This window comes from Balaenoptera acutorostrata, chromosome 11 (assembly GCF_949987535.1).
Source record: "Balaenoptera acutorostrata chromosome 11, mBalAcu1.1, whole genome shotgun sequence".
NCBI lineage: Eukaryota > Metazoa > Chordata > Mammalia > Artiodactyla > Balaenopteridae > Balaenoptera > Balaenoptera acutorostrata.
Genome location: NC_080074.1, coordinates 22899734 through 22923258, shown reverse-complemented (window position 1 = coordinate 22923258; position 23525 = coordinate 22899734). Strand labels below are relative to the sequence as shown.

Here is a 23525-nt window from a genome sequence, read left to right as displayed (position 1 = left end):
GAGGAATTGGGAGATTGGGATTGACAGATATACACTATTGATACTATGTATAAAATAGACAACTGAGGAGAACATACTGTATAGCACAGAAAACTGCTTAATGCACTGTGGTGTCCTAAATGGGAGGAAAATCCAAAAAGGAGGGGATATATGTATATGTATGGCTAATTCATTCTGCTGTGCAGTAGAAGCTAACATAACATTGTAAAGCAACTATAGTCCAATAAAAATTAATTTAAAAAAAAGGAGCCCAAGTCACCCACTGGAACCCCAGAAGTTTCAACCTGAGAGAAGGAAGGAAGGATGAAGGAAGAGATTGGGGAATGGACAGAAAGTGGGGAAAAACCGAAGGTCTACGTCTGGAACAATTGCCTTCCTACCCCAATGCACATTCTCTCCCTACCCCAATGCACATTCTCTCTCTCTCTCTCACACACATACACACTCACACTCACACACACACACACACACACACACACACACACACACACACACACACACACTTATGTCAGGCATTTATCCCTCAGGCCAGAAAGAAAATAGTTGCTTATTCTCTGAAGGCATCTAAAAAACCTTTCTGGGGAGAGCTAGAGCAGTTAGTGTGCTGGTATTTGGGACACGCTGTTTATTATAGGGACACCCTCCTCACCACAAAGTGAAGCCTGGAAGTCAAAAAATATGTGTCTATGTACACAGAGCTTCCAGTTTGCCTTTCCATCGCCTCTTCCTGAAATGTGAACGGAAAACCATAAGCTACCAGTCATTGATGGAGTATATAGTATGACTGAGAAAGATCAAATACCTCAAACTGGTATCCCTTGACAGGTTCAAAACGATGTTACATATAAGGAAAAAGAAAAGGGTGCCATGAAAAAGCAATAGAGAAGAAGAAAGGGCTTTGGGAAGTTAAACATATTATTGCCAAAATTTTAAAAAATCAATTTAAAGATTGAACTCAACCTCTTAGAATATAAGATAAAAACAGAAAGAGATGGTAAATATGAGAGAAAGGATAAGAGACATTGAGAAATGGTTGAGGAAATCCAGTATTTGGCTAACAGGAGTTTACAAAAAGGCAACAGAGAAGATGAAGGAATAGGAATAATCAAAGAAATAATGGAAGAGGATGTCCCACTTTATATTTAAAGTGCTTAAAAAGTGTTGAACAGATGAAAAAGACACCCACTTAGACACATGTTCGTGACACATCAGGACACCAAGGATAAAAAGAAGATCCTAAAAATTTCCAGAGAGGGAAAAAGGTCATCTGAAAAGGAACCAGATCAGACTTCTCCACAACCACATCAAATGCTACAAGAGAAAGGAGCAATGCCTGCCAAGCTCTGAGAAAAATCAGATTCAGTCTTGAATTGCATACTAAACCACAATATTAATCAGCCATGGGGGCAGAACCTAGACATTTTTAGATTCACAAGGGCTTAGAAATTCACCTCTCAGGTTTTTCTTTTTTAAAAGGTTATTTCTTTTTTATTTCTCAGTTATTTTTTTTTAAACAGTTATTTGAGTGCATGCTCCAGCAACATGAGAAATCAAATCGAGAGAGAGGAAAACATCCAAGAAACAGTGGATTGAATTCAGAGGTGCAATGAAGAGAATCCCAGAATGATGAACATGAGGCAGTCCCACAGAATGAGTGCAGCTTGGGACAGGAAGACTTGGCGAGGTGTTCCTGGGAAAAAGGAGGTCCAAAAAATAAATAGTATGATGGAAACTGTGGAAAACCCAAGGACAAATAAAGGCAGAAATGCAAGAGAATGGAAAAGCAATCAGAACTGACAGGAAAAGGAAACAATTATTAGAAATAAATGAAAGGTAAGTTCTAGGATAGCGCTCATGTTTCTAGCTGAGATAACTGCGTGAATGGTATGTGTCCTGGCTGTCATCATCACGTCCAACCTCATCACGGTTGGAGTAGGAGCCCAGGTGTGGGGTTTTCGTCCCTGATAAGCATTTCCATACCCACAAGTGGCATGGAGGTGAAGAAATACTGGACTTCAACGTACTGCTGCAAGCTTGGACAACGGGAGAGGGCTTCAGCAGGGACCACCAGAGAGCACAGCTTCTTCCCCCGTTTTCCTGGCCACACTTGGGTCTCTAGTATTATGTGGTGACAATAGAAGCCAATACTGATGGCAGTGGAATTTCATGCTGGCACTGGAATGGAGTCAAAACTAAGTTGATTTAAAACATAAAAAGAAGTGGTATTTCAGAGCATCTGACTTTGTGGGCTATGATTTAGTCTGCAAATCTATTGGGAACAAGGGCACATAGGAGAGAGAAGAGATGATGGTATAAGTGAGCTAAATACTCATCTCTTATATCAAGATGTCAGTTAATGATATCTAAAGCTGAGGAGCCAGAAATAAGGGCATATGCATATCACATGGAGATAACCTTCCGGAAGACTAAGTATAGAAACATTTAAGGTGTCCGCTTCTGGAGAGCGGGGCCAGGAGTGGGGCTAAGAGGGTAGGAAATGGTTTGCATTTATGTTTTATTTGTACATTTGTTTCGATCTTTAATATATATATATATGTATTACTTCGAAAAATCTTTTAAAATGTGTGTTCTCTTCTGTCAGTCCTACTGTCTGGATTCCCTTGCTGCTGTGTAGTTGTTTAAATTGTCCTCATGTCTATCGTAAACCATCTTCTGGAAGAGGGTGAGGTAATAAATCAAATAATTAACCAGTCACGGACATCCACTCGTCCATTTGTTAAACCTTTTCCTCTTTTTCATTTCCAAGAGTGCTCTCTAGGACACAAGGGAGGAAGACCCTAGTTAGTGCTGTCGTTGTCTTGGTTGTGGGGTAACAGGAAGCAGAGGAGCCTTAATTTTTAGCATTTAGACTTCGGCTCTGAAGACTGCTATTGAAATGGGGTAAACTCTGATTACAGCTTTTTAAAGTGTACTGTTTTCCCTGAGCTAGAGAACGGTCTTCTGAATTAGTATCAGTAAAATGCTTTTCAGTGGGATCTCTGACACCAGAAGTCGCCACTGACGCCAATGTAATTACCATCCCTGGACATGGCCTTGCCAGGCAGCATAGATAATCACCTACAACCACAGGCTGATGATTAGCTAGTCAGTCAACTGGCATTGAGTGCTCACTGGGCGGTCCTGTAGGGGTGACAGGGAGAAGACTCTGCAGTGACCTTTCCTTAAGGCACTCCAAACAACGAGGGCTGAGGGTGCAGGGGGAGAAGGAAAGCAGATACTCACATGCACCACAAGACAGAAAGAAATAAACACATCATTCTCAGTTACACAGAGAGGGCCCTGTACATCCAAGTTGGAGTGGAATAAAAATGGTCTCTTCCCCATCTGGCCCATGTTGACCTCTCTGGTTTTATGTGTGTTACCTCTTTTTGGTTTTGCCCCCTGCTCGCCAACTGGACCCAAACACCACTAGATATCCCTCTGTGTGCCTCCATGATAATTACATGCTGTTCCACTTGCCTGAAAGGCTGCTCTATCACTTAGCCTTTGTCAGGCTGTGAATTTTCCCACTCTGTTAAGAGTTAGTATAAACTTGACCTCTTCTATGGAACCTTTACTGAGTTACTCATTTTGAGGGCCTCCACTATACTCTGAATTAAAGTTCCAATCAGTTACAGTGCTAAAGCAATTTGTCTGTTTTCATGCTTGTTTCTCCAGCAGATTGTAAGCTTCATGAGAGGAGGGAATGGGTATATTATTCATTTCAGCAGAATTAAAATAGTTTATATGAAATACTTAGAACAGTGCCTGAATATAAGCATTATATAAGCATTATTATTATTATTACTGTCAAGTTTTATATTTAGGAGCCCTAGCATAATATCTTCACATGAAAGTGGCAGCTAAGCAAATGTTTCCTCCTTTGAATTCTTGGAACATTTCAAATAAGCTGAGTTTTGGAAATGAGGAGGTCACAGGTGTTTTTGGCAGTGGTCATGATTCCAATGTGAAAGTGAGGATGATTTCTTTAGATATTGGTAACTGAGAGCTGTGGATATCTTTGAAGAAGCAAAGGATGTAACAGGTGAATAAATTTAGTTTTGGAGGATATGAGGATATTCCAGATGATATGAAACTACTAAAAAACACTTGCTATTGGCTTTGAGACAGTACTCTCACCCTCAGAAAGATGGGCTTATTTGGAGAAACACCTAATGTAACTCAAGTAACTTTGTTTCCTTCAGCATTATCTGGAAATAGAAGGCAAATCAGTCAGACAGATGTTTCCATGCTCATCCTCCCTTGTTATCTGTATGTGTGATGTGCACGTGTGTGCTGCCATCTGGGTGAGCCTATCTGGGCACAGCAATGGATCATTAAGCTGTCTTTCCATATGGTGCATGTGTAGCATCTGAACCACGATTTCACAAGGTAGGTAATGCTTTAATTCATAGAGACGCTGAATGATCCCTAGGACGGTTGCCAGATCAGTATCTCTTTTGTTCTTTAAACACTATATGCATTTTGCAGTCTCACCACCTTTGTTCATGATTCCATTCAATCTCATATCATTGGTCCCGTTTTCACTGTTTACACAATCCTGCCCAAGCCTACTTCCTCCAGAGAGTCTTCCCTGATCACTCCAGCTCATCAACATCTCTTCCTTCGCAAGACTTAGAGAGATTCATAGATTCTAACACTCATTTCTCCCACAGTTGCGTTCTATGCTGTGAAAACATTTGTCCTTTATCGCTATTTGAATGTGTATTGCTATTTAGCTGTTAAGTATGTTAGTCTTAGCTCCCTGAGTAGACTGTAGTATCTTTAACAGGAGCTTGTAAGTATGCCTCTCTGTAGTCTCTACCACAGTTAGCACAGTTTGATGAGTATATTTGGTACTCAATAGGTGTTTCCTTAGGAATGAATGGATAAATCTCCCAGGAATCCATTCAGAAAGATTTTCCTGGGATCCCCTTCACAAATGCTCATTTACTTTCCGCTTTAGTTTGTCAGCACATGTTAAAGGATAAAAGATGCATATCTGAAACATAAATTTATATTGTAAAATGCTACAGTCTTCAAAGTCTGCATATACTTCATAGTATTTGTTAATATACTTTATAGTCTGGATGCAAGTTTAGGTTAGTTATCCTTGAGAACAAAGCTACAAGACTCTAGAGTATTCAAATATTCTCATAAAAATTAATTATCACAATTTGATCAACCATAATTAAGGGAACATTTTATTGCTGTGAGCAGGTGGGTGTCCTTGAGTATGTTTCTTAAGGAAAGCACTAAATGCAATCTAGTTCCTTGGAAGTCCCATTGTACTCTGCCATTGGCATACACTACTGTGTGGCCATTAAACCTGAAAGGCTCAGTTCTTTGAGTGTACGTGCAATTGATTAATCAAGGTCTGTGATGAGTAAGTGTGAATTACAGTGACATAACTTTCCGACATCCTTTAGAGTTATTCAACATAAGGTCACCGAGATAGGTGGGTTGTGGGTATTTCGGTGTTCCTAGCATAATTCATAGAAGCGTTTCCTTTGTATCCAGTGTATTGGGAGGGCAAGAGCAATGAGGCCTTTTGGCAATTTCTGTGTATCACTGTGCTGTCAGTAATTCCAAAGTGGCTTGCCAGCTAAATGGAACAGGCACCCTTGTCACCATCATGATTCATTGCCTACTGAAAGCACACAGCTAGCCTTAAGTAGCCTTAAGCTACTTCTCACCACAGCCCTGTGAACCAGGCAGTGCTATCTCCTGTTTGCATTTGGGAAACTGATGCCCGTGGAGGTTAAATGACTAACCCACAGTCTCATACCAAGTAGAAAGAGTCAAAGTATGAAAGCAATTCTGTAGCTTAGAGCACAGTTGTCTTTCCAATTCCTATTGAGCATAATGATTACAAATCTCAAACAAGCCCTCAATGTGGCCCTGTAATTCTACTCCGTTTTCCTTGTAAATTCTCTTTCCCACTTTTTGAAATTACTCTTTAATATCTTCTCTACCTTCAAATCTTCCACACCAATGTGTCATAATTTGCTAGAAAATATTAGAAACCATTGGAGGGAACATACCTCTATATTCTCATCATCTTATATACAAATCATTATAGTACCCATTATCTCTGTCTTCCCTCCTATTACAATAGGAATGTCCCCATCAAAGACAATTCTTCCATTTGTCTCTGGATCCCAACACCTCTCACTTTTATTCATTCAGTCAATCCCTCTTTCTTCTCCAATATCAATAGCTCCCTTTCTACCTAATCATTCAATTTAGTGGCCAAACGTGACTCCAGTCTCTCCTGTTTAAAAAATCCTCTCTTTGACACCCAAATCACTCTTTAGCTACTTGCTTATTTCTGTGTTGCCATGCTCAGCAAAACTTCTTTCAAGAGTTGTCTACTCTACCGCTTCTTCAATCCAATGCAATATGGCTTCTGTGCCTTTTATTCCACAGAACATGCTCTTGTCAAGTTCTCAGTGGTCTCTATGTTGTCAAATCCAGGGGTTACCTTTCTAGCCTCATCTCACTTGATCTCTCATCTTCAATCTATCCAATTGATCGCTTTTTTTATGGGACAAGTTTTGGGGGAAAGATCATTCCACTTTTAGATACTTTGAGGGCTCAGTACAATATAGGAAGTAGAAGACGTTTGCCTTTGTTAGTATAAGTGGAGTCACCTAAGGTGAATGTGTGGAGTGAGAAGAGAAAAGGGAAAGGGCTGAACCCTAGGGAACAGGCAGAGGCAGGGGGAATCTACAAAGGAGCCAGAGGAGGGGTGGTTGCTGGGGCAGGAGATGCCAAGGAGGAAGAGTGGTCAGCAGAAACAAAGACCACAGAAATATGAAGTAAATAAGGCCTGGAAAGAGTGTATTGTATTTGGCATTAGTAGTTCATTAGTCACCGCTTAAAAATAATTTCAGGATGCTGACAGAGGCTAACTGTATTGAGGCCTGATTGTATTGAGTAGAAGGGGAAGCCAGGAAGTGTAGACATTTCTTATGAGAAGCTTGGCTGTGAATGGAAGAATAGTAAGCAGGAGAAGCATCTAGAGAAGACAAAGCATTGAGGGAGGGTTTTGAAAAAAAAAATCAGGTTATATCTGAGCTTGTTCAGAGATTGCAGAGAAAAAGGTTTACCCAATGTCACACCATTTATGCTAGAAGTGAAAGTAGAATTTATTTTGTCTCCCCCATTAATTGAGATAACACATATGTAAGAGTTTTAAAGACTATGAAGTATGATGAGAATTTAATATGGTATTTTCATTTCCGCTATATCGTAACTACTTATCAGGAAGTAAGTGCATTACATTTTTTAAACTATATAACATTCCCTTCATCTCATTTCCCACCAAAAGAACCTCACTGCTACTCATTCAGCAGTTTTTAAGTGATTGAACCGGTATGAATGGCCTTTTGTGTGCTTCCTTGTGAGGGATTTCTGAAGTAGGTGTTGGCCAACCTGCATGTTTCTGTTCACCTGTTCTGAGATGACAATTGGATGGGTTATATAGCTAGGTAGCCCTGATGAATACCAAATGCTCAGCTCCTTCTTCATGGGGATGCCTCTTTCTGATTAAAAAAATGAGCAGTATAACTCCTGTCAAAGAAAAACTTGAGATATTTTAGATTCTAGGCCTCCTAAGTCTAAGATCTCCTTCAGAACTCTGGAAGGACAAAATTTATTCTTCCTGCCAGCCATCTAAACAGACATTGGCTTATAAACCCAAGATGTTCCACAATGCTTTGGATATGAATCTTAATCATTTTTGTTCAGTCTGACAGAAGGTAAAAGTTTAACCATCTGAAATTTAATTCTGTGGACTCAAGGGCAGAAATCAATGACCTGATATTCAGAAGCCTATGTTAATAATTCATTGCATTTTTCTCTCCTCCTAATATGCTTCTATAATTTATAAGTAGAGTCACGGGGCTCTTGCTTCTCAATACTCTTTTAGATCATGTGCTCTTAAATGAAAGAATAGTTCCCAACATCTATGATGTGTATGGTACACACAGATTGGATTAGGAAGTCAGGGACATGTGAGCAATGACCTGTAAGATGTTGTTACTATGTCTCTCTAGCTTGAGTCTTCTTGTGGATAAGAATTTGTAGCCATTCATAATCATACTCATTACACCTTATAAAGGATTATACTCAAGGGCAAATCATATCTTCCATGAACATTGCTCCTGTTTAATGCAGTGTCTCTTGCATGCATGGAATGACTGTCACTCAGAAGGTCTCATGGTCTGAGGACAGACTTGACCTGGAGGTATACCTTTATTTTTATGACCCTGTGTGTAGCGGTAAGTTTCCTCAGTCTAGACTGCCTACTCTTTGCGTGAGGCAAGGTTTTTCTTCTCTCTTACCTCTCTTCTTGGTTCTCCTCTGAATCATCATTTCCCCCCCAAGAACAAAAAATGCTTATGCTACTTTTGTTTGTCCAGAACCCATATTTTCTCAGTTCGCCCACATATGTTGCCCGAGCAACTCTTATTGTAAATGTTTTCCCTTTGGACTCAAATTGACCTGGGTTTGAATCGTGAGTGCTTTGGGCCAGATATTTAGTCTCTCAATAACTAACTTTTGTCATTGGTAAAACTGGAATAACACTATATACTTTATAACATTTGTGGGAGAGGGAAATACAATATATGGAAAAAAGTATATAACAAGTTCTTGATAAATAGTAGTTGTAATATTAAATTGGTTAAATTTTCTTTCCTTCCTATAAAATACTACTTATTTAATCATCTATTCCTTTGGGGTGTCTCTATCAGATAGATATCAACTATAAGGATGGCAAACGAATATTTCTTGTAGATGTGATTTATTTAGGGGCCAACAGAGGCCGCAAAGTAAAATGGAAAGAGTGCATGGCTAGAGAGGTAGGAAGATCTTGGTTCTGGCCTTGCTAGTTTTCCTATTAACTAGAAGTGTGACCATGTATATGATTATCCATGCATGCAAAACTATAAGCTATCAGGAAGATTGCATTTATCATTGATGAAAGAGTAATATCAGATCCTTTACACATTTTAAATTTCATGTAAACCTCAAGTAGATTGACTTTGATTCAATTAAGCAAATATCTACTGAGTAACCATTATGGACTGTGCCTGGCGATGTGAGGGATAATAAACGGAGAATGCATATGCACACGTTCTTATTGAGGACTGTTATTGGTTAGATTGTGTCCTTCCCGCAAATTCATACGCTGAAGTCTTAATCTCCCAGTACATCAGAATGTGACTTTATCTGAAGACAGGGTTTTTACAGAGATAGTCTAGTTAAAATTAGGTCATTAGGGTGGACCCGAATGCAGTATGACTGGTGTCCTTACAAGAAGAGGAAATTTGGACACGGACACACACAGAGGGAAGACAACATGAAAATATGGGGAGAAGACAGCCATCTCCAAGCCAAGGAGAGAGGCACAGAACAGATGCTCCCCTCAGAGCTCTCACCCCAACCCTGTTGACACGTGCTGACAGCTCGGACTTCCAGCCTCAAGAACTGTGAGACAATATATCCCTGCAGTTTATGCTACCCAGTTTGTGTTGCTGTGTTATGGCAGCCCCAGCAAATTCATACAAGGACCAATTATGTGCTAGTGACTGGGAAAGTAACGCTAAACCAGACATTGTTTTTTCTCTCAGGGGAAGAAGTTAGGTAAAGAAGCAGATAATTCAGCCCTGGATGATAAGCAGGGTGCCATGAGAGGCCACTGAAGAATACTTGAGCAATACCAAAGAATTCGTCTTAAAGGGTCCCCTTTAAGGAAGGAAACCCTGAGCCACATTTTGAAGTAAGAGTTACCCAGGCTAAAAATGAGTGCAAGAAGGTATTGTTCTGGGCAGAGAACAGTGTGCGCAAAGGCATGGATTTGTGAGCAAGCGAGGCACAATTGTAAGACTATAATAATTCAACACAGCCAGAGTTTAAAAGAGGTGAAAGGTGAAGCTAAGAGGTGGGCAGGGTCCAGATCAGTAGAGGAAGTCTCCACAGAGCGAGGAAGTCTCCACAGAGCAAGGAAGTCTCCACAGAGCAAGGAAGTCTCCACAGAGCAAGTAGAAAGACCAGGGTCTTAGGGAATGAGTCTTTCTTGAACAGGGAATCAGGAGGAGATAGGCTATGTTAGGTAGGAGGGAAATCACACAAAACAGGAAGGTATGTATTTGGCAGTGAGAGTTCTGGTCTTGGAAAAACAGAGGTCCTCTTGAGAAGTCGTGGGGAGGAGGTAGAAAAGTAAGGAGAAGTAAGATAAAGAGGTCCCTCAAAGGACCAGAAGTACGACAAACCGTGAGGGCTTGGAAGGCAGGGCCCGCATCCTGTTCAGTGTCTGCAAACTAACAGGGGCTCTATATACATTTGCTGAGTGAACGAAGGGAGGAATGATGAAACAGTGTGGTTTTAGTGAATTGAGCAGGAACTTCTAAGTCAAAGCAGTTTAGTTTTAAATCTAGGTGCTGCTGGGGAATTTTAAAAACTTTTTGAGTCTCATTATCTTCGTTATTAGTATGGGGGTACTAATACTTACTGACAGGGATATGGTGAGAATTACATGGGATAATTTATATGAAACTAAATAAGACTTAAAAAATGCCATCCGATCAATATTTATTGAGAAGCTACTTTACACCAGGCACTGTTCTAGGCTTTAGGAATACAAAGATAAATAAGACCCACTCTCTGTCTCTAAGGATCTCACTTTCTAGGGTGGAAGGCAGACATCTGAACAGATAACATAATTGCAATGAAATATAATAAGGCCTACCTTAGGGCTAAGAAAAGGATGCCAGGAGTGCACAGAGAGGGGGCAGTCATGCAAGCCAGATGACAGAATGGCATTAGGGAATACTTCCTGGAGGAAGTGACGCTTAAGCTCAATCATGAACAATGCTGTACAGTGAGGTGAAGAAGGAAGAGAAAGGAATTCCAAACAGAGGGAATAACAGGTTTCCTCTGCAGCTGTGTATTTCTAGTTCCTATGCCTGCACAGTTCCCTTGCTGAAAATATACTCCAGTCTGACTGAGAAGAGCAAAAACACGCTCTTTGCTCTTGTCAGACTCCTGAAGGCTGGATCTTGCTCTGAATTTCCTCAGTTATTGGCTGGGTTCTCTGTAAACCAAACAGGCTTTCAGGAACCTTGCTGGAGCCACCTGCCTGATTCCTTACTCGCTTTTTCCTTTCTTCCTTTCATTAAACAGCTACTGTGTCTACATGTGTAAGCCAGGGGTCGTACCTGGAGATATAGAGGATCAAAGCATATTCCTAACTCTCAAATCGTATTTCTAAATCAAGTGCAAGGTAGCAGCAAATGATGGCCTATTGACTAGATCTTCCTGTTTTTTTGTAAATAAAGTTATATTTGAACACACCCATTTATTTGTGTATTGTCTATGGTCACTTTCATGATACAATAGAAGTGTTGAATAGTTGCAACAGAGACCATATGTCTTTCAAAACCTAAAATATTTACTATCCGGCCCTTTATAGAAACAAGTTTGCTGAGCCCTGTTCTAGTGTTTGTGTGGGGTGGAGGTGGTGGGGTAGCTGGACAAGTAAACTGGTGATACGGCGCAGCAAGGTGGGGGAAGAAGGGCTCCTGACCCATACGTGGAAGGTCAGGGAAGAAGTGACAGTTAAAAGAAGTGACAACTAGGCTAAGAACTAGAGGGTAAAAGGAATTAAGAGCGGAAGGAACATCATTCTCAGCAGAGACAACAGCATGTGCAAAGGCCAGGCAATGAAAGAAAAAAGCAGTTCCAGACAACAGTAAAGAGAGGAAATGATAACAGGTGAGGCTGGAAAATAAGTTGGGTCAGGCAGGTCATAAAGGTCATTTCCTGAATATGAAAGCCATATTAAGAATTGTGGGGCTTCCCTGGTGGCGCAGTGGTTGAGAATCTGCCTGCCAATGCAGGGGACACAGGTTCGAGCCCTGGTCTGGGAAGATCCCACATGCCACGGAGCAACTGGGCCCGTGAGCCACAACTACTGAGCCTGCGTGTCTGGAGCCTGTGCTCCGCAACAAGAGAGGCCATGATGGTGAGAGGCCCGCGCACCGCGATGAAGAGCGGTCCCCACTTGCCGCAACTCGAGAAAGCCCTCGCACAGAAACAAAGACTCAACACAGTCATAAATAAATAAATAAATAAATAAATAAAAGAACGTGAATTTCTTTAAAAAAAAAAAAAGAATTGTGTAAGTATAATGTCCCTTATGGAATTGAGAATCGTTGAAAGATTTTAAGCAGAGTAGTGCTAAAGCAAATGTGTGCTTTAGAAAGATCACCTTGGAGTAATCACTCTGCAGTAACATTTAACACTTGTTGGACATTTATTCTATGCTAGGTCTGTGCTAAATGTGTGGTACACACACATGTATATGGAAATGTTTACTGAGTAGCTAGACGGTATTGGATGCCAGGTAGAAAGAGCTGAAGAGTAGGGGCAGCTACGGATCTGTGAGAACCAATGATCTCCCTGATGGATGGACAAGTTGAGCACCACCCACCTTTAGAGGCAAGAGGAGGATTAGGAAAATAGGAGTGACTGGAAAGGTCAGTGTATGTCACAGAACCCAAACAAACTTCAGTAAGGGAATAAATACCAACAGGGAGCAGACAGTGAAAATCAGACATTGAAAGAGGCCAAAGAGAAATGAAGTGAGAAAAGAAAGGGGTGGGGGTGGTAATTTATCAAGAAACAGGTTACAGCTGACTTAAAAGAGAACAAACTGAGTGGAAGGGCTGGGACGCAGGCTGGGTTACAGAAGTAAAGGACGTGACTGGAAATGAGACAACGGAGGTCATTGCCACTGTTTGAGAAATCTGTCCATTTCTCAAGCAATGAAAAATGATTGTGGCTGGATTTCTTAAAATTAGTCTGTAATTCAGCAGTTTTAGCAAGTTTTTAAATTCATGAAGTAAATTCCTCATCCCAGAGATCTGGTCATTTGATTCAATACTGGAGATCAAATTATGCAAATATGCTGCATGACTAAATTAAAGGCCATTTCATGTGAGCATTAGTTAGGGATGGTAGCTATAGTACTGAATTATTAGAAAATGGGGCAGCATATTTTAATGCTTAAATATGTAATCAGAGTAACTTGCAGGTGGAAGAAAAGGCTCTTTTGTCCTTCGTGTCACCAGATTAGAATTGTGGCTACTGTTTTTTCTGAAGGCCATTCATCCTTCTCAGATGGCCATGCCTGCACTTGCCCTCATTTCTGAGTTTTCTGCCGCACAAGCAATCTTCCAAGGCTAATGAGAGCTACAAGAACAATTAATAGCTCTGCCAGCACCAGTATCGTACCCTGCATTTTTAAAGAGCTCAAAATATTAAATAACAAGCCCAAAGAACATTTCTCCTGGACCTCTCATTACATTGATTTTACAGGTGAGTAAACCGAATCATACAGAAGTGAGACAGTGGGCACGAGAAGTCTTACTTCAGTTCTCTCTCACGCCACTGCGAGGCTGTTGCCTGTTATACTTGTAATTAAGCTGTTGTCTAGATAAAGAATGACTCCCTCCTGGTTTTGACTGTTGGTTACCAACAGATTTTAAATGCCAGTAGTTGAAAAAGAAAAATATTTTTTTTCAAAAGTGGGTGTGTAACTACTGGCCTAAATGAGTTTAGAAAATTATAGCTGCACTTTCAATATAAAGCCACCTACTCAACTCAGAGCCTAGCCTGTTTCAGAAGGAAGGCGTAGGGAGTGTGACAGGTATATTTCTCTTACGCCTTTAAATCTCAGTAATTTTATAACATTTTCTTAAACAATATTTGAAACAGAAAAACATCATGGGGGTTATTAGTCTTACCCTTTAGGGACAATTTATTTTTCTGCTTCACAAGTTTAACTTCTTACTTGGATCATGATATGCTGCTAAGATACTCAAAAGGTCATTTTTATCAGGTCAACTGCAAATGGGGCTCTTATTACAGAAGAGTTATTTATAAGAGGAGAAAAGAAGTAAGTCTATTAGCATGTAAAATGTACCACAAAAATGAAAAAAAGTTTCAATTAAATACTAAGAGATCAATCTTGTTCAAATCTTTGGTTCAAATGGATGACTTCCTAGAGCTCTGTGACTCCACTTCAATGTCTAATAGGCAGTACTCACTTTGACCTTCACTAAGTTCTTTATGAATACTACCTACCCAAGTGTACAAAAATGCTAATTCATGTAGGGCTCCAGGTATTATTTTTATATCTTACTCTGTGCACATTTTGAACATTTTAACAGTGATCAAAGCACCCCAAGTCAACCTAGATGGCAATTGCTAGAAAACACAGGAGATGCTAAAAAAAATAAGTTGGTATAATTTCATTCTTCTCCCCTTTTGATTAGAGTTTACAAATATGATTGTTAGCCAGAACATGGTGAGGCTATGGGTCAGTTTTCCAAGTAATATAAACTTCTTAATACAGTCTTTGGACTACAAATCTACCATAACACTGCCAGTGTTTTGATGTTATTGGTATCTTTATTTTCCATTACTCCATGCTATGATAGATTTTACCTCTTCTATTGCCTACTGTAATTTGCTTCTGAAAAAACAATTGCTGGTAGGTAATATGCTGAAGGATGGTGATTATACAAAAGGATGAGGGGCAAGATCCCCATGATATAGTGTGTGTATACACGTGTGTGTGTGAGCACATGAAGGAATGTGTATGCAAATAATATGATATGTCTGAGAGCAATACTGTAACCTGCTTGAGGTCAAAGACAATATATTGTTTACTGTTATATCCCTAGTAATTAACACTGTCCTTAGCACATTGAAAATGTTTAAGGAGTGTTTGTTGCATGAATGAAAGAAGGGTACTAATGCTCTATGTTCCCACTGGCAAAACAAGGCTTCCAAAAAAAAAAAAAAACCAAAACAAGGCTTCCAGTTTAAAAATGAGGCCAGAGGTCCAACTACAATAATCTGCTGTGCATCCAGTTTTTATGGGGAGATTTCTATGTACACAACATTATGCTAGTAGTGTGAGAAAGGCAAGGAAATTGAATACACAGAACTTGGACTTGAAGAGCTTCCAGTCTAGTTGGGGAGACAAGATATATACAAGTGAAAACTTAACTCCTAATTCTAGAGAGTGAATAATGGCATGCCAAATGTAATTTTTCATGCCAAATACAACCACTATATGAGATCAGAGAAAAGAGAGGCTGCTAAGGACTGGAGTCCTTAAGAAAAGCTATACAAACTAGGTAGAAATTGAGTTAGATCTTAGAGGATAAAAGACAGAGGGGAAGGAAAGGAAATAGCTGTGAGGGTTGAGGGAGAGTACAAATGAGCAGTCATCAAGACAAGAATAGATATTAATAGTTTGAGACAAATTTTAGGAAGCAGTCATCAGACTAGGAAAAGACATGATGATAGAAACATATATAATAAGAAAGTAAATCATCATGGACATTTTGTACAATAATCACTTCATACTTAAACTCCTTAGTGAAAAGAAAAAAGGTAATGTTGAAACAGACACATTCTATATGTTGCAAAGTTGGGGAAAACAGGTGGGATGTCAGAGGACCATGGTGGCATTCCCAGAGGCTAGTGAGTAGCAGGTAGACATGCCTAACTAGACGGGAGCTGATGATATATGACATCAGAGGGAATGAACAGGTAGAGTGGGGCTTGGATAAGTCTTTAGACAAAGGGTTTCTGTGTTGAAGTTTCAGACTTTTGATTGCAACATAGATCTGACTTTCCCAAAGTCTTAGGTGACCAGATGTACTTTTGTAGCTATTCTTTGTACCAATTTCCATTTATTTTACATTTTTAAGGCTACATAAATGTCAATACTGTGTACAAAACTATTCTGCAAACCAGAGATTTTCTTTATGTACATAAAGAAAAAGTTTGGAATTCTGACTTTCAGATATTTTTTAAAAATTGACACATCAATAAAATTAAGAATAAGTGTTAAGAGCCCAAAGGAGAAGCAATGATTGATAAATATTTTAAAATAAATGGGGGGTCCTTCTTTTCTAACCATGCCTAAAAATTGATGTAAGAAATCTTTATTGAAGTTAATCATAGCCATGTGGATAAATCATCCATATATTGTGTTTACGTGTAAGAGAACATAGAACAGAGTTAACAAAAAAAATTTGTAAGGCTTTCAGTAAATACTTTGAAAGTTACTTATATGAACCCTTTGAAACTCATATTCATGAATGGAATATTGATTAAATGGAAAATTAACTCTTGAGAATGTTTCCTAAATAAAATATATCAATGCATGGATGTACTATGATATTTCAACCAACATTAATTATATCCTTTTGATGTCTCTACTGTCTTGTTCTAAAAAGCTAATAAGACCTGCACTACATCATAGTTAATAGGAGTGTGGTGCTTGTTGCTTAGGCAACAGGATGAATAAATGCAGGTCAGAATGTGCTTCAAGAAAAACAAAAGCTAGAATATGATACTGAGTGCAGATTAAGCAGGTCCAACAGATTTTTTCACCACATTAATGAAATCTATTTCTTAAAGTTGGCTGATCATATTAGTGTACTTTAACTAAGTTCATAATTAAATAAATTAGATTATGGAGATCAATAATTTTTATAGAGATAGAAATTGATTTTTTTATGATACAAGTAGCAAATAAATGGTGTACAGCAGCATGTAAAGCGATGATTGATGACACTTTTATGATTTGCTTCATTTTCATAATTAACTCCTCTGAATGATAACTCAAATTTTTAAAGTTAATTCTGTGTCATGTAGTATTTGATTATTCTGAATTAACTATGTTTTCTTAATTTCTGAAAAATTATATACAATAATTGCAATTTAAAAAATAAAGACAATAATCTATGGAGAAGATCAGACCTTGGTTTTGTCACATATGTCCAGGATTTTTTGCCTCCTGGATACATTTTGGAGTGCTTATACATATTTCATTCATGAATGTTTTTTCCGATCTCCAAATGCTTATTGGAAATATGTTTGATTAACCTTTGCATTGGGCTTTCAAAAAGGGATTATATTTACTCAAAAGTGTTTAACATTCAGAGGAAAGTTATGCTGAATTAAAATTTTCCAAGCAGACAATCCAGAGAATCCAAAGACCTACCTAACTTCTCATGGGACCAGAATAAATTTGGACACAGGTTTGAGGAGTGGGAATGAGAGAGTCTTATTTCAAGTAGAGATAAGGAGAAAGAATAAAGACTTATCCAAATGTGCAGTAAATATAACGACAATGAGAAGACTTTCATTCTACTTGATAGTTCCTCTAATTCTTAGTGTCATCTGTTTAGTGTCCTAAGTCTGTCCTAATTCTGTTCAGTCTGTCCTAAGACTCTTATAGCAATTGAAGCAATTTCACTTTTCCCCTATTTTAATACCCACAATATCTGTCTAATTTGTGACAGTATTCTTAAACATGAGAAAAATAACAGTAGCTGCAGGTCTCATTATAAAAACAGCTTCATAAAGAGTTCCATGGATACAATTACATAGAGCTCATATGTCTTACTACATTTATGCAGCTTTAAAAGAAAAAGCTCAGGGGGCACACATTTTTGGAGAAGCAGCAGAAGTTTAACAGTCTGAATAATTTTCAAAGCTACAATAGTCAAGTCAAGCTTGGAGAAAATAATCTCTAATGGAAATAAAAAGACATGCCTAGCTCTCAGTACTGTGTTATCGATTTTGTTACTAATAGGCTTCAGGTGTCAGCCCCAGCATTTTGTTTAGAAATAGCTATTAATTGTTTCTGCAAGCCATTTTGTGCTACATGCCTATGTTATGTAGCTCTGTCTAAATTTAGGGATCAGTAATATGTGTGATGGGACCTTAAAAGCAAAGAAAGCTAATAAGGACTGTGACGTAGCTTAACAAGGGAAACTGATGAGCACTGGGGGAGGTATGTGAATGATCAGAAAGCTGTATTATGGGTCTGCACGTTTCCCCATCCTCCTTCCTCACCTATATTCGTCGCAGTGGGAAGTTTGCACATACCAGGTTTAGATTGCAGGCAGACCAGTATTCAGAAGTACATGAATGTACTTAGTCCATCATCCTCTCCTTCTAGATACTGACAGTTAATTGATGGAAGTGTTTGTTTTCTACATAAAGTAATCAACAATACCTCATTGCTCTTCAATCAGCCTGTGAAGTAAGTGAAAGCTGTCTATAATAGACCATTTGAATCAGTTTGCTAACGAACTAAAGGTCATCCACACAATTTAAACTGCTTATTGAACAATTATCAGGAAAAAAAATGATCTTCACACCGTAAACATAACAAATTGTCTAATTAATTACTAAACGCTGATGCGCAAGTGAAACAATATGTGTTAGGAATCTAGAATTAACTGAAGAGTTCTATAATCTAACTGGGTATTCTGAGATTACAAATCTATAAAAATCACACAAAGAATGACAGGGAGACTATAAATGTTAATCTTCTTTCACTGCCTATAAATAGTACTCTCACCGGTTCATTCATATAATACACATGTATATGGATGCACATAGATCTCATTTTTCAGCAAGTGCCTATATGTTACACAGTAAGTTCAGTCCTAAGGGCATCCGATTTTCTAATGCGGTTACGTATATAAAATTGACCGGTTTTGGTGCAAATCAGGCTGCCTCTGAGCCGTGTAAGACACATAAGAAGCAAAGACAGACAAAAGGCAGCTCCGTGGCCACAGAAAGCGTCTTACCATAAACTGCACATTGTCAAATCCATTAGCCATCAGGTGGTTCTCGTACTGAGGTAGCCCAATGCTTTCCAACCATTGTCCCACTGTTTGGACAGGGCATCTGGGTCCTGTAAGAGGATGAAGAGGGAAGCGTTTAAGCAGGGAGTAGCCGTCCACGGGGTAATAGCGGTAGTCCTGGGCTGAGAGGTGGCATTGCCACATCATGCTCCTGGGAAAGTTGCTATCAAAGGAGCCCGCCAGCTTGACAGATTAATGTTCTCAGCGAGAGAGCAAAGTCAGAAGTAAAACATAGTTTGCCAGGCAGGCTGTGGAGTATGACTTGATCCTAGCTCCACATTTCTTACATATTAATCTTTACTACCGACCAGTACGTCACACAGCCCCCAAAACCAGGCAGCAGAAGAAGGCATATCAAGCTGTCAGCTTAGGCTGGTCTGCATTCTATGTGATTGTTGGAGTACTCCACAACGAGCAATGCACGGCCAGCAGCCAGAATTCTTTTTATCAAGTACTCCTACACTCATCAGTATGCAGCTCCATGCTCCTTGCTCCCCCTCGCTCGCTCCCCTTCATTACCCAGCCCAGGCTACACCTCGCATTTTCAATAATAGCCATCAGATAAGGCAGATTTTTTTTGTCTGCAAGCTGTAAGCCTGCTGCTGCTGCTTCCTCCTACACACCCATCCAACCGTCAATCTTGAATGATGAGAGCAGTCAAAACAAATGCAGAAAATAGCAAGATTCAAAAGCAAACCAAAGTGCTTAAATCTGAATTGAACCTTCATACTGGTTATACGTTACAGAGCTATTTGTTGTGGAATTTTACGTTTCAAAAGAAACACCAGGAAATGCAAAGCTTTAACTATAGCTTATAGGGGAGCTCCCGACAGGTTCCCTTTTTGCTCGTCTTTCCTTTCCTTCCCTTTCTTTTTTTTTAAATGCAGCACAGATAAATGTTTCTGATCTAAAGCTTTACAGTGTTTGGAGAACAATTATTCTCTTTCTTTACCTTGCTGTATCAAAATGAACCACTCTGAGGAATTTTTTTTCTTCTTGAATTGCTGCAAAATACAGAAACTGCATCGCAATCTTGAAGTCAAGATAATTCATTTCTCGTTTGCGAGGCTTCTTCCAAACAAAAATATTATTAGGCACAAGAAATCCTTTTCCTCTCTGATATTTATAACCCAGTCTACCAGGGTTGACATTCTAAATTAGCTACAGAGGTAACATTACTGGGTAGAATTTTTTATAAAGAAGAAGAACCCTAACCAAAAATAATTTAAGAATAACAGATGTAAATGTGTGAGTTTTACTGAATGGCAGACAGACTAATTTATTTAATAATTGAGAGAAACCAGAGATTAATAATAGAACCCATAGGAGTAGATCATGGAACGAATAGACTCTTACTTAAGATTGAGAGAGAACTTGCAGAGATGTTAGTCTACCCTCTCTCTTAATGCAGGAATCCCTTGTCACAGTGTTCCTGTAAGAATATCATCCAATTTAGGCTTGAATACTGCCTGTAACAGAGCTCTTACTACTTATCAAGAAGCCTCCATTTATTAGAAATGTATTTTACTTCCTGGCTGACTCCTACTCACTCAATCCAGCTCTGCCTTTGGAGTCACACAGACTGGGAACACTGCCTTTAACACATGAAGTGTTTTAAAAATTAAAGATAACTCTCATCCCCCCAGAACAGTCCTGGCACATAGTAAGTGCTCAGCAAATATTTATTGAATAAATGAAACGTGACTTTCCTTCTTTCCCCAAATCTTATCTGTTTCCTTTCTCTTTTGAAGAACATTGTCAACCTCCCTAGCACACAGACATTAAACTGCAAAACATCTTGCACTCCCTCTCTCACCGCTGACATCAGTTCCCAAGTTCCACTCATCCCTCATCGTAGTATCTCTTGCATCCATTTCCTTGATTCGAATTCCTCTTTCATATTTATGGAACTGACATCTGGTGTCATTTTGCTCTCTTAGTTCAGGCCCACCTGGTGTAATACAACTATGGCCTCTGTGTTCGTCTTCTTACCTCTGATTTTTAAAAATCTAGTTTATACGTGGATGTCGGAATAATCTCTTTAAGACAATTTTGATTATCACTCCTTATTTCGAAACTCTTGCATGGTTTCAACTGGCTTCAAATAAACTCCCAACTCTTTTGATGACATTTTTGGGGTCTTCATGATTACTACAAATCCTCTAATTTTATTTCCGTTCCCCCAGTGCTCCAAGCACGTGGGATTACTGGCTGGTCTTTAATGGCAGCCTGTAACATACTTGGGTTTCTTTTATGTCCCCACATTTATGCCTCTTCTTTGGCTTTGGATCAGATGATATTTCCTTTATGAAACACTTTCTAGTCCCCCTAACAGGAATGTTTTAAGTGGCATTTACATACCGTCTATTATAACAAATATTTTTTGTCTAACATTATAGTTATTTGTGTACAAGATGTATTTCTTGAATGTAGGAATATGTCTTGCTAATATTAAAAGTAGTAAGGATTCTTTATGCACCTGCTAAACCAAATAATGTAATTTTCATTTCACAATCCAAACTATATAAAATCTTCCTAGTTTCAGATTTAAATTTTTTCAAGTCTCTGAATTTTTTATTTAAAAGAAGATATCTAGGTTTTTAAATAGAAACGATTGGGTTCTAGATCTCTTAAGAAGGTCAAAAAGTTTGTAGCAGTTTAGGAATCTGTTTTAAGGAATTCAGGTTGCTCAATATTACCTATATGAGAAGTTGATAGCAAGACACTATTTGTCCTTGGCCAGCTCTAAAGCTGGTACACGGTACAGTTAAAGGTAGGCATCAATTACAGCCTCTCCTAGGATCACATCCACATTGTTCCTCCTGATCATTTTAAGCTATGGATAAGCTACACAAAGATCGAGCAAACATGACAATAATTTTTTGGTTTGGTAAAGCATATGCTGATTGGCCAGCTCCTCAAATCTCATCTCATCTCCTAAGATGCAAACCAGGGACCAAGTACCTAGAAGAGTGCTACACACATTCTAGGCATTAACTTGCCTTTGTTAAATGAATGAACACATGACATTGGAAATGGCTTTCATGAGATTTTCATTTCTTAAAAGAAAGAGAGAGAGAAGGAGAGAGAGAGAGAGTGAGAGTGAGAATGAGAGTATGAGAGAGAGAGAGAGAGAGAGCTTATTTCAAGGTCCAGGCTGCTGTACAGAAACAGCTCAGAGAGAATACTGGTAACTAATCACTTTACAAATCTTTATATACACTGACTGAATTTTATTCTTTTAACTATTCAATCATTCAGTTCCAACTCAGTAATTCTCATATGTTGGTGAAAGGTTTTAATGCAGTGGGGAAGTAAATTGGGAGAAACTGGGGTAGGGGGAGGTGGTGAGGGAGAGGAAGGAAGAAGAATGAGACCTTGAATCATGCTGTTTCTGGTTTTGTTAAAGTATTTTCTCATGAGCCAAACCACTGAAAGAACCCTTGTTTGGGTCTCAAGATCACTTTTTAAATAGTGTTTACATATATTTCTTACTTTACTTGTAATACTTTCTTGGAGTCTTAAAATTCTTAAGCATGACATCACATTATTGGGCAGGCCTCTTTATTCAACTAGAACTTCTTTAAGTTCCAAAAGGGAGATAAGAGGAGGGAAAGAAGAACTAACAGTTCTTACTCAGGGCTACTATGTTCCAGGTAGTGTGGTGTGGATTATTAGCCCCACATACAGATAAGGAAACTGAAGTTCAGTGTATGTGATGAAACCAGGAATTTCTTTTGCATAGTCTTTTAAAAAATAATTCTGGGGGTTCCACTTCCAGAATGGCAAGGTGAGGAACTCCATGGACCTTCTCCCCAGCCAAACAAACATAACTGGAAAAAATTGTATAAATAAAAAACAAAACCACCATTTAAAGTCTCTGGAAGTTGTCCTAAGAACATACAGAGGATGAAGAAAGATTTATTCAAGAAAATCTACTAAAACTTGGTAAGAACAGAGAGAGTCTATGGCACTTGAGCCATGACTTGTTCCCTCCCATCCTTCCTTCCCTAGCTCAGCTTGAAAGAAGCTCCACTCTGGGTGGGTGTGCCCAAGAGGATGGGCTCCTCTCTCTTCACAGCCCATCCAAGGGATATGGTATCTTATCTAAAGGGGCAGGCCAGCAGCATTTCTAATACCCTCCAACTTCAAGTTATAGAAGTTAAATTCCTGGTGAATACAGCTGAGAGGTCAAGCGCTCCCTTTGTCCATGCAGCCTCTATTCACAAAGTGGAAGCTCTATCCTACTTGTGGGAGGCCAAGAATAGTGAGGCCCTGATTGCCCTCATTCCAGCTTGCTTGTAGGGCTGAGGTTGCATGTCCAGAAAGGCAGGCTGAGATGAGAAGACCAGGGGCTACCATCCCTGCCCAGTGCCCAGAGCAGTGGCTCAAAGATTTTGCCAAAAGGTCCTTAAATACAGACAGCTCTATCTCAAGGAATTGATTTTATTTGAAATAGAGTATGAGGAAGTTCAAGCTTAAGGTGATTATTAAAAACAATGGAGATTTTGGGGTAAGCAATTAAAAGGAGGCATTAGGACAACAAGCTAAAGCTAAATGGTAGCCAGATAGTTTTAGAGAACAAGGGAAAGACATAGTTAAGAAATGCCCTCTTGGGGTAAGACCAAACTTCAAAGACTGGCCTCAAAAACTACTCCTGCCCAAATGTAATTGGAGCAGACTCTGGAGCAATTTGTATATAAGGGAATTGTCAAAAACAAGAGAGCATCCAGCTGGCAATTAGGGAAAGCTAATACCTGAGTGTGATACCAA

At 39.1% G+C, this 23525-nt stretch overlaps 1 protein-coding gene across 11 annotated transcripts in view; it reads right to left on the bottom strand.

Moving 5' to 3' along the window:
- ANKS1B (ankyrin repeat and sterile alpha motif domain containing 1B) overlaps window positions 1-23525 on the bottom strand; it is a 1183808-nt gene that overhangs the window by 383186 nt on the left and 777097 nt on the right. For 10 of the 11 annotated variants that reach the window (XM_007165834.3, XM_028166489.2, XM_057556581.1 and 7 more), the window contains one exon: window positions 18696-18802. In XM_007165834.3, coding sequence (XP_007165896.2) covers window positions 18696-18802 — 107 coding nt within the window. Of the gene's footprint in view, window positions 1-18695; window positions 18900-23525 lie in introns of those variants that run through there. The other variant, XM_007165836.3, reaches the window with a different exon arrangement.